Here is a 10,406-nt window from a genome sequence, read left to right on the forward strand (position 1 = left end):
GAGGCCCTGCTTGGCTATGTACTTGGGATAGAATTTTTGGAAGTCAAAAAACGCAATGTATAATTTGTAATAGAACTAACATAGTATTCAGCAATTCTGTGATCATGGATTAAATCAAATAATGCAGGTTATCTCAAGAATATGTCGCAAAAAAACTTGAAATACAGACTTACCGGTATGAATGAATCCTAGTGTTTTAGGCCAACTCCATCGACAATTTTGATCAAATTGACCACCAAAACCAAAACTCTATCTCTTTAACTATTCCATGAAATCTTAATTGGTATACTACTCTTACTTGCCGGTGTCAGCAATAAAAACATGAAATTCAGACATAGAACGAACTTTTTTTTTATTCCCATCCTTTATATAGCAGAAGTTTTCATTTACAAGGCATGTGAAGGGAGAAACAATGTGAGTAACTTGCTTTATCGGCTTCAAAAAAGAGCTAAATCCTAACCTCAATGTACTGGTCACCTGTACTTTTTCCTAGCCAAAAACTTCCCACCAAGGGTACTAAAGAACAGAAACACTCCCGTTTAGCTGTTGCATGGTTCCCAGGGTATTTCCTACAAAACAAACACATTATCCTTATGTGCAACATATTCTCATACTCATAGTAGCCTAATGCAAAACATAAAAAAAAGGAAAATTTGTAACATTTTTGGTTGCTTCTTGTCAAAGCTTGCACTTAAAAACTAGTTGTATCATATCAGGGAGCATCAAAACGTTGTGAAAGCCACTAGCAGTCACATAGTTAGAGAGACATTCTGATAGGATACTGAATGTTGGGCCTTAGCCTAATAGATGGATTGAATAAAGAATAAGAATTAGGTGGTTATTCCCTGATTAAAACAATTCTGCTATAAGTAGGAGGGAAGGGGGGTTATGAAGGCATTCAGAAAAGTCTAGGAACACTTAGACTTAGGAGGGATTTCTCTAAGGTTTAGGAGCAGTTATGCTCTGGTTTATCTTTCTTTAGTATTTTCCACCATTGTAGAGCTTCAAGCTCAACCTTTTACAATCAATGATATACATTTCGTTTTCTTGAATTCACGGGTTCTATCACATTCTTTTGATGAGTTCTGAAGTTTCTTAATTTAGCATATGCTATCCTTGATGTGGTTTAGTATAATAATGAAACCAAAAAGACAACATAAATAACAGATTACCTGGGTTGCTTGCAAAAGAATAAGCCTTTGGAGGAAAATTGCCATTAGTTAAACCAGCATGAGTAGCTGCATTGTCATGAATAAACTGATTTGACAAGCCACGACTAGGCATGCCTCCTGCTTTAGTCAAGCAAACTTCAGAGCTTTTTGCAAGAATATGATCAGATTTTTGGGCGGAGTACATCATTGTCAAGTGGCTCTGTTTTCAAATAAATAATGAGTCAGTTTTTTGTCATTTGCATGGAACTGAACTTTTCTGGGCGGGAAGAAAGGAAGGGATGACACGCAATTCAGTCTTTTAGCAATCAGACAGAAAGCTGTAGCCTGCCAGTAGATTGTAGGTCTTAATTTCTCATCACTTTCTTCCTTTTCTGTTTAATAAGAACAAATGATTAAAACATACATCGGAAGCCAACAACATACAACACGTTAAATCATGTTTGTATGATTTATACATCTAACACTAAACTACATAAAAGCTACATAAGATACGTCACAAGACTTAAATAAAACCTATAATACAAAACACCCTTAAATAAGAAGATTGAATATTAACATACCTCCTTGTTGAGCACATTGTCCGTTTGTTCAAATGAAGGGTCCCCTTGAGACGAATCTTGCAATGCAACCATCTCTCTATGTGATGTCTTTGGACACGAGACATCAGTACATAATTCCTCGTCCAAGTTCTCAAAGTACTGATGACGTATAGCGGCACGCAGTCGATTGATCCTTTGAGAATAATATATCTTCGTAGCAAGAGGTGCAGGAAAATCTAAACTAACAAAAATGTGCAAGTGTTGAACCAACACCAGAGAAAGAGAGAGAATGCAAAATCATATTAGAACCTACTCAAAACTGAAGAATTGAAGGAAATAAGTATTTGAGGAATGGGCTTCCATTCCACAAGAGTTGCAAAAAAGGTTAACGACTTGTTAAACTGAACAAATATCTTGATTTATATACCATTTTTCATCAAACGTTGTTGCATATTGTCTTGCGGAACGCTCTTATGGATGCCCTCTCCATGTTCTGAAACAGTCTTCTCATTCAAATCCTTCCCTAAATGGAACCAGGAAAAATAATTAGGTTATTCTTTCCATGGCCAGGACTGAAACCCCAAATACATAACAAACTCGGTTAAAAAACAAAGTATGCACTGTGTTTCCACACATATAAAGTCAACAAAAACACAATTGCAAATAAAAAATTAATAGAACATTACCAAAAACTCTGAAAGACTACAATTCGTTTACTCAAACAACTAACAAAAGAGGCTTTTGCCCATACTTGGAAGAAAATAAACAGTTTCCAAGTAGTTCCTCATAAAAATTAGATAACCTTCAGTGTCCAGATAATCAAAAATTTTAAAAGTATGAAACTATTTTTTACATTTAAACTCAATTTTCATATTTGATGCCATGGATAGATTTATTGGAGATTTGCAACTTTGGGCACAGGTGGATAGGAACATGCTTATTGCGGTATTGCCAATCTTAAATTTATGAATGCAGAACAACTTGATTTGGTAAAATGAATATTCATATACATGTATTCTTTTGGAAAGTAAAACATAATTTTCATGTTAATTCATAACTACTAATATCAAGGAATTTCTGGCATCTTATATATGAAAAAAGGAAATTTCAGGAATCAAATGTGTCCAAGATGTCATGCTAACATGTTTTCAAAGTATACATGCCCATGTTCTAGCATATCCCTAGCTGAGATATGATGGGACAAAGTTATTATTTATTTGTAAATCAAATACAGCATTTTATTCTTCAATTGATAATTCATTAGCCAAAATCTATTAGCAAAAAGTTCATCATGGTGAGTCAAGAACAAATGACTTAGCACACAAAGTTGGACGATCAAAAGTAATTCCATCTGTTAAACTCATAGTTTTGGTCACTCAAGACTCTGTTTTATGGCTATCTAGTACTGCAAGCTGTGTGCTTACTCAAGTAGTTTCTCAATAAAAAATTACATATGCTTCGGTGTCGGAAAAATTACATATGATGAAAAATATTTAATAATTGTTTGGACATCAAGTACAGCAATTATTTCTTCAAATGATAATTCATTATACAAAATTTAGTAGAAAAAGTTAATCATGGTGAGTCCAGCAAGAACAAATGACTTCAGCACAAACTTGGATACTTACGAGGAATTTCATCTGTTAAACTCACAGTTTTTGTCACTCCAGACTCTGTTCCATGTCTTTCTAGTAACGCTGGATGTGTGCTTGCTGTCCTGCATCAGAAACACATTCGGAACAAATTCACTTTACGGCGGAAAGAAGAAATGGGGAGAAACATTGAATGCCAAACATTAATTTCATAGTAATCAAGATTAATATATAGCAAGCAGGGCAAGTCATATTAGTTATAGTTTATGCTGGGAATGGGATCAAATGACTAACAATAAGTTTGAGCCCAAGCCCAATTACTTGATTATTGATAAACTTTGCCATTAGTTTTCTATATAATAAGTAGTAAATTACTTTTAAGGGGGAGGGAAAGTGAAGGTATATAACAACAAAAGAATTCAATTTAATTTTCTACTAAAGTTATTCCAACTTCAAGATATATGTGATGACTGATGGACTAAGAAAGCATACAATTTATGTCGTTTTGTTGGAGGATGCATTACTGAAGCCTGGAGAACTCTATTTCCATGATTAACCCCCTTATCCTCCAACAAAGATGCCATATCTACAAAATTGAGGATTCAAATTGATTAGAACAGCAATATTATCCATAACCCAGCCATATTACAGAGAAAATAGATTAAAAAATGTATAACATGCACCAAATAAACATAAGAATTTAATTGTCTAAACTATCAAAATCACATTAAACATTTCTGGAAGTAAATTAACTAGTCGACATTAACTGATATTTCAAAAGGTTTAATAAAATCAGATCAAAATATTGACTATGCAGCAAAGTTCTCTCCTCAAACTCTAGAGTCTATGCAATCTACTTAATACAAATTTTATGTTGACCGCATAAGGGCATTAATTTTAGAAGGCACACTTGCAGTTACAGAGGAGCCAACACTATGGCATGGGCATGAGCAGGAACCAGCAGCAAGTCTCTTCACGTAGAGGTTTGAAGACTCGTAGTTTTGGAAGAAATCGGGTTAGCACTCATCTGTTTTAAGTTTTAACCCAGAAAACAGGTGTTTAAAAACCAGAATTTAGGCATTCGCACAATCCCACCAGTTTACATGATCTCAGGTGATCTTAGAAGTTCGCAATTTCATTCAGAATTGGGATCAGAGAACTGAAAAAAATAGTAAGATTGTGCAATCTTGTGAGCTGAATGGCAATTTAACTACACTGGTCAGACCAGACTGGAATACCACAAAACAGAGGTTCACAACTCAACACGCAAAAAGAGCATAACAAGTTCAAAACCAATGGACAGATCACAAGGTTCAAAATTACTAAATAGTGAAGTATTGTGGGACTGGATTCCCTTCATTGGAGCTGGATTTTGTTTGGTAGGTTTCAGCTCATCGGAGTTGAGTTCATTCACCTTGTTAGCCTTTTGTGTTCAATGCAAACTAGCAATATTAGGTATGTTCATTTTCTCGGATTTATAACTTTGTCTTGAAGGTAGCAATGGATTGAGACTCAAAACAGCGTCATTCACCTCCACTGCAGATGGATTCAAGTTGGAATCTTAATCTATAGAATCGAGTGCTGCAACTACGGTTAATGTTTTGTGCACTACAAAGCCATATCATTCGAACGTTGAATTTTAGTTAGTTTTTAAAAAAACACTGCCCACTGTCATTTTACTTTTAGGCATGTCATGAAGAAAATAACAATTATGTCGCAGACCCGTTCTATCATCCCCAAACTTGCGATTCCTTGCGAGTCTATACGAATCTATGTGAGTTGGAGTTTACATAGAAATAATTTTGTGAGCAAGTTAACTCAATTTATAGGAGCACACAGATATAATAATTGGGGAGAGGCTGAGTTTTCTATAAGCTGGGAGAGGCTATTTTTGTTCAATAAAAATCATCATTAGGGCAACGCTAATATTATTTGGTTGTTGAGGAGGCGGTCAGTGTGAAAGCCAACATAACAAGTTAAAGAATTGGCATCAATTGACTAGGAAATCTTATCAACACCAAGAAGCCATTATTTATCTAAAAATATATTGACAAATTGTTTTAACCTTATCTTAATACAAAAAAAAAATTGGTTAAAAAAGTGAGAGCCAAAGATATACATTGACTTATTGCACAAAATTACAAAAGCGGACGGAACTTAAAAGAAAGAGCTTTTACCTTTAACCTCAGTGGAATTTGGAGTCACTCTGATTTGACTGTTCAAGTGGGACTGTGACACAGAAGTGTCAATATTATTCACCGACTCAGACCTTCTCCGCTTCCCAGCTGCATTAGCTAGGTTATGAGGGGATACGAAGCACAAAAATTTATTTTACTATAACCTACCATTAAAATATATTCAGAAAAACTTAAGAACTTCCATCGAAAGTAATAGTATCTTCAAAAGTTTGCAACTGCCTAATCTCTCCTTTTAAGGTTACCTGCAGCAGAAGTTGATAACTTTTTCCTTTCTTTCTTTGGAGGTTTTCGATTCCCTGTGCTGCCATTAAGCTCCAGCCCAGTTTGTTCTGTGAGTTTTAACGATCTACAAAGTTCTGAAAAAATAGAGAAAAATAAGGAGGTAAAATGAGGAAGATTCAATATTTAGTACCTTCCAGAGCAAAAGGAAACTGAAAGAATAATATTATGAGACAAAACCATGCAGTAACTGGTTGTAAACCTCAGATATCCCATAAATAAGAACCAAAAAGTTATAAAATAAATGGAAAATAGTCCACCAGACCTGCATGAGCAGCAAATTGGCTGTCCTTGATTGGTTTCTTGCAAGTGTTGCAGCATACCTGAAAAAGGATACAGACAACCAGTTAAATGAATTGATTCCAGATTATATTTCAAGCTGATAATCTCTCCAGGTAAAGAAATTTGTAATATGTAAATCAACTTCACAATTTAGAAAGTAATTATAAAAGAAAAGCTGCATCCAACAAACTATTGGATGATTCACTGTTCACTTGTGATGAATACGCCATCCTTTAATATTTAAGAAGGTTAAATTCACTGATCATTTGGAGTAGACAGAAAATAAAAATACATCCACACAAAATGACACTGAATTCTACAGGTAGCAGTTGCATATTAGAGAAACTTTCAAAAATAAAAATCAAGAAAAATGTTGAAAAGGCTACAGCCCATAATGCCACTGGACATCTTAAACGAGATAAATCAATTAAAGACGTAAATTAAAGATTACAAATAAAAATTATAAAATAACGTTATAAGCTCACAAAAGACTTGAAAGAGTTCACTTATACAATATGCAAAGCCAGGCTAATGTATCAAAGTCAAACTGTATCTAAAATTCTTAGAGGATAAGGTATGTACTCTGCTAAAAGTTACACATTGCATAAGCACACAACATCAGTTATATAATCATATTATTCGCGGCAAATATCATAGAAATTGCAGAGGGTCATAATCATATAGTGATCAATAGAATTTAGAACAAAGCCTAATGACGGAAATTGTGCTAGATTAAAGACTAAACTGAAATGTGCAAATTAAGGTATCCTAATTCCTAAACATAAGGAAACAATTATCGGCCATATATATATCTGCCATACCCAGTAACACAGGGATGGATCCGTTGAATTTCAGTAAATCCTCAACACCAATAAAAAAAATATATATGAAAGGTTCAAAAAAAGGCCCTTGGGAAGAAGTACATTAATACTAGTTCACTAGCACACAAAAAAAGGGGGGATAAAAAAAAAGGCAAACCTTACCAGCTGCAAGGGATCAGTCATGGGCCTCTCACCATAAACATGCATATCTGTAATATATAAAATGTTAAGCAATAGTTTAAATATCCCAGACTATAGTGAAGACTGTACCTGTAAAAATTGAAGCCTGGAAAAGGAAAGCAAATCAACTATTGTACACATGAAGAAGAAGTAAAGGAAATGATAGAAGGCTAAAGCAGAATAGCAGAATAGCAAAATTGTGAAAACTACACAGGCTAGTACAACCATAAGTCCTTTTCACACCGGTGAAGCACTTGTTCTCCCCCTCTGAGGTAGATTGGACTATTTTGGGTCCTTTTGTAATTGAGGTTTTTTTATTAGAGATTATTTATTATTATTTGGTACTTGAAGAGTTTATTTTGGTTTGGATTATATTATTCCAGCTTGAGTAGGAGTATTTCATTCATTAGGACATTTCACTTTCTTGGGTATATAAAAAGTCTTTGAATGTGAACATGGCACTCCACACAGAAGGAGTACTCTACCTTAAATATAGGATCACTATTGGTAGTACTAAACCACCTCCATAACAAAACAAAACAAAAAAGGAAATTTATTAATTTTCAATATTTGACACTCATCACATTCATTCTGCTGCCAACTCAAGTAAAAACTAAATCCCTGAATTAAATAAAATAGAGCAATCAATTAATATCCAATGGAGACTATCCACACTAGAGAAAAAGAGATCAAGGCAACCTTCTTCATTAAGCAAATTTGCTTCATCTGCCTCACAAAGTTGTCTATAAATATACTCAGCAGCTGACTTCTGTCGAGCAAAGTCATCTTCCAAGGCCATGCAAAAACAAATTATGAGAATAAAAAATTGGAAAATAACTTCCATGAATTAAATATAGGAACAGTATTACATTTCAGTAAAAGCATATGTTAACAATAAATAATAGGCTTAAATATGTTTTTGGTCCCTACAAATATAATTTTTTTGTCTTTAATCCACATAAAAAAGAATTGTTTTTAGTCCATGCAAAGGAGTGTATGATTTTTCGCTTTTGGTGCTTATTAGTTTATTTTAGTGCTTTAAATGTTTGTTTATGTTGGAATTGATCATGTAATATCTTCAATATGAGCTACATAAGGACTAAATGAATATCACACAAACTACAAGACCAACTCTAATAAAAACAAACCTTGTAAGAACTAAAACAAAATAATAAACAGCAAAAGCCAAAAATTGTATATTTCCAATGACTGAAAACAAAAAATATTTTGCAGGGAACTCAAAATAAAGTACAAGATATTTTTGGTACTAAAAACATATTTGAACCTAAATAATATAATATGATTTCACAAAACAATGTCAGCATAAGAAAAACTAAGAGGCAGAGTCTGGTTCTATTACCTCCTACAGTTTGAGAGAAACATCCAGCAGCAAGAAGCCTTGCCATAACCTCCATTCTCCCACTTCCAGGAGAACATACCATTGCAAGGGAAAAAACAGTATACCTACAACAACGATGATGATCATAGCATTACACAAAATTGATACAATGAAATATAACGATCGAGATGAATACGAAACACGAAATGTAGAAAACAATGAAGAATGTGGTCACGGCAAACAATCATTCGCGAAATAAATAATTCAAAATATAAATAAATAAAGAAATAAAAGGAACGTAGAAAACGGAAGAACGTTACCTCGACGAGAACCCTAAAAAGTGAGGAAGGTGCAATGAATTGGATTCGAATTGGGGAAAGGAGATGATCTGAGAGGAATGGATGTAGAGAAAATGCAGAGGAGGCTCGGATGAGGAAAGCAATGGCGGAAGAGAAAATGCGTAGAAGAAGAAGGTGAAGAGGATGAGGATTTACCGTTGGGTTTGTTTGGGGTAAATATTGGTAGAATGAAAGAATGTGACAAGGCGTTGGAGAAGATGGAGGAGTGGAAGAAGGGAAAAATAAGAATAGCTTTTGGAGAAGCGAGTTCCTCCGTTTAAGCGTTTAAGCGTTTTGCTTTGCTTATTGCTTATTCAATGCACTCTAATGCACCATACCACTCTACTACTACCATCGCCTCTATATCTTTTATATTTTATAATTACAAAGTGAATTATAACCGTTTGATCATTTAATCTATTGAATATTATTTTTTAAAGTTATATTTTTTTTCATTGTTCGTAAATGATTATGATGGATTGATCATATGATATAACAATTAAACTCTTATAGTTATTCACTTAAATTTATCAAAAAAAAAATAAATTTCATAAAATATATTTAGATTGATTCACGTAGAATTATTTATATTTAATGTTTAAAGGGAATTTATGAAAACTAAAAAACAGAATCAGTCCGTAGGTAGTGTGTATTTACATTCTTGTGACTATGATTTAAATTTAAACAGAACAATTTTGTTTAAAATTATTATAATCTACCATAAAATTTAAACAGAACAATTTTGATTGAAGAGTCAAAATGCATGGCAGTGCATATATAATCCTAAATTCGTTTAGCAAGTGTGTTTGGCACATCCCGTAAAAACATTGTTTTGGCCCACAAACCATCTCGGGTCAAAGCAACATCTTGGTAAGTACTTTTTACACCGCTCATTCGATGTGTTTATTTATAAGTCAAATTCAACAAATTAATAGTCTAATTTTGACTTATTTTTATTACTTTCTAGCAGTGTATAGGAAATGTGGAAAGAAATAATAATTTTTTTCTAAAGTTAAATAGTGTTTTAAATTCATTTATCATTTTTAATTAGTCAATGAACTTTAAAGCGTGTTAAATTCAACACAGAAAAAGTAGAAGATTTTAATAGAAAGTAGGAGAGAGAATAAAAAAACTAGAAATATGTTACATTCAAGAGAGAAGAGAAAAAAAATTGTATTTGGTTCGACATAATGAGAAAGATTTTAAATGGACTATAACCATGGACATAGCTAAAATCTTAATTCAGTAAGGGTCAAAATCAATTTATATACCATTACAAAAATAAATAATAGGTTTGTCTTTTATATTGTCATTATTAGCAATATTCATTATTTATTGCTTGTGGTGTATAAAATTATATGTAATTAAGCATCGCTCCAAAAACACAATTCTGGAAGAGATAATTGATATTTTGGTATATAAATTTGGCTATACATGATTGAGAAAGCACGTACCAGTAAACAAATTGTTTTTCTTAGTCTGCTTACCATTCAGAGTGTATGCTCTCCCTGAGTTTGGGTTAATCGGGTTAGCATCTCCCCACCTTTTGCTCATAGGAGAATTATGAATTGTGTGGTCAGACTACTTAACCAATAGCATATGCTTCTTCCTGTCAGACACTCTTTGATATGGTTTTTACCACACCTTGAAGACTTCCCCGCTCTTG

General features: G+C 33.4%; 1 protein-coding gene across 4 annotated transcripts; it reads right to left on the reverse strand.

Annotated features, from left to right (window-relative positions):
- Positions 1-327: 327 nt before the first annotated feature.
- LOC101500028 (uncharacterized) lies at positions 328-9,072 on the reverse strand. 4 transcript variants are annotated; one of them, XM_012717724.3, is made up of 13 exons: positions 8,723-9,072; positions 8,424-8,527; positions 7,763-7,849; positions 7,046-7,092; positions 6,046-6,103; positions 5,744-5,857; positions 5,481-5,588; positions 3,796-3,889; positions 3,340-3,428; positions 2,139-2,234; positions 1,733-1,947; positions 1,173-1,371; positions 328-569 (listed from the first exon to the last, which is right to left on the reverse strand). In XM_012717724.3, exons 2-13 carry the CDS (start codon positions 8,503-8,505, stop codon positions 517-519), a joined length of 1,242 nt encoding a protein of 413 aa, XP_012573178.1. In that variant the 5' UTR covers positions 8,506-8,527; positions 8,723-9,072; the 3' UTR covers positions 328-516. The 4 variants fall into 4 exon arrangements, with proteins under 4 accessions (XP_012573178.1, XP_012573160.1, XP_027189385.1 ...); XM_012717706.3 differs by having other exon boundaries at positions 5,481-5,597; XM_073365279.1 differs by lacking the exon at positions 328-569 and having other exon boundaries at positions 1,232-1,543; positions 5,481-5,597.
- Between the last annotated feature and the right edge of the window lie 1,334 nt (positions 9,073-10,406).

Source organism: Cicer arietinum, chromosome 1 (assembly GCF_000331145.2).
Source record: "Cicer arietinum cultivar CDC Frontier isolate Library 1 chromosome 1, Cicar.CDCFrontier_v2.0, whole genome shotgun sequence".
Classification (NCBI taxonomy): domain Eukaryota; kingdom Viridiplantae; phylum Streptophyta; class Magnoliopsida; order Fabales; family Fabaceae; genus Cicer; species Cicer arietinum.

Excerpts from the sequence above, each read along its gene's own strand:
- LOC101500028 (XM_012717706.3), bottom strand. The coding sequence starts at position 8,505 with ATGGTATGTTCTCCTGGAAGTGGGAGAATGGAGGTTATGGCAAGGCTT. Across the intron at positions 2,235-3,339 it reads TTTAACAGATGAAATTCCTC|GGAAGGATTTGAATGAGAAG; the intron begins GTAAGTATCCAA and ends GGTTCCATTTAG. Across the intron at positions 1,372-1,732 it reads ACAATGTGCTCAACAAGGAG|AGCCACTTGACAATGATGTA; the intron begins GTATGTTAATAT and ends ATTTGAAAACAG.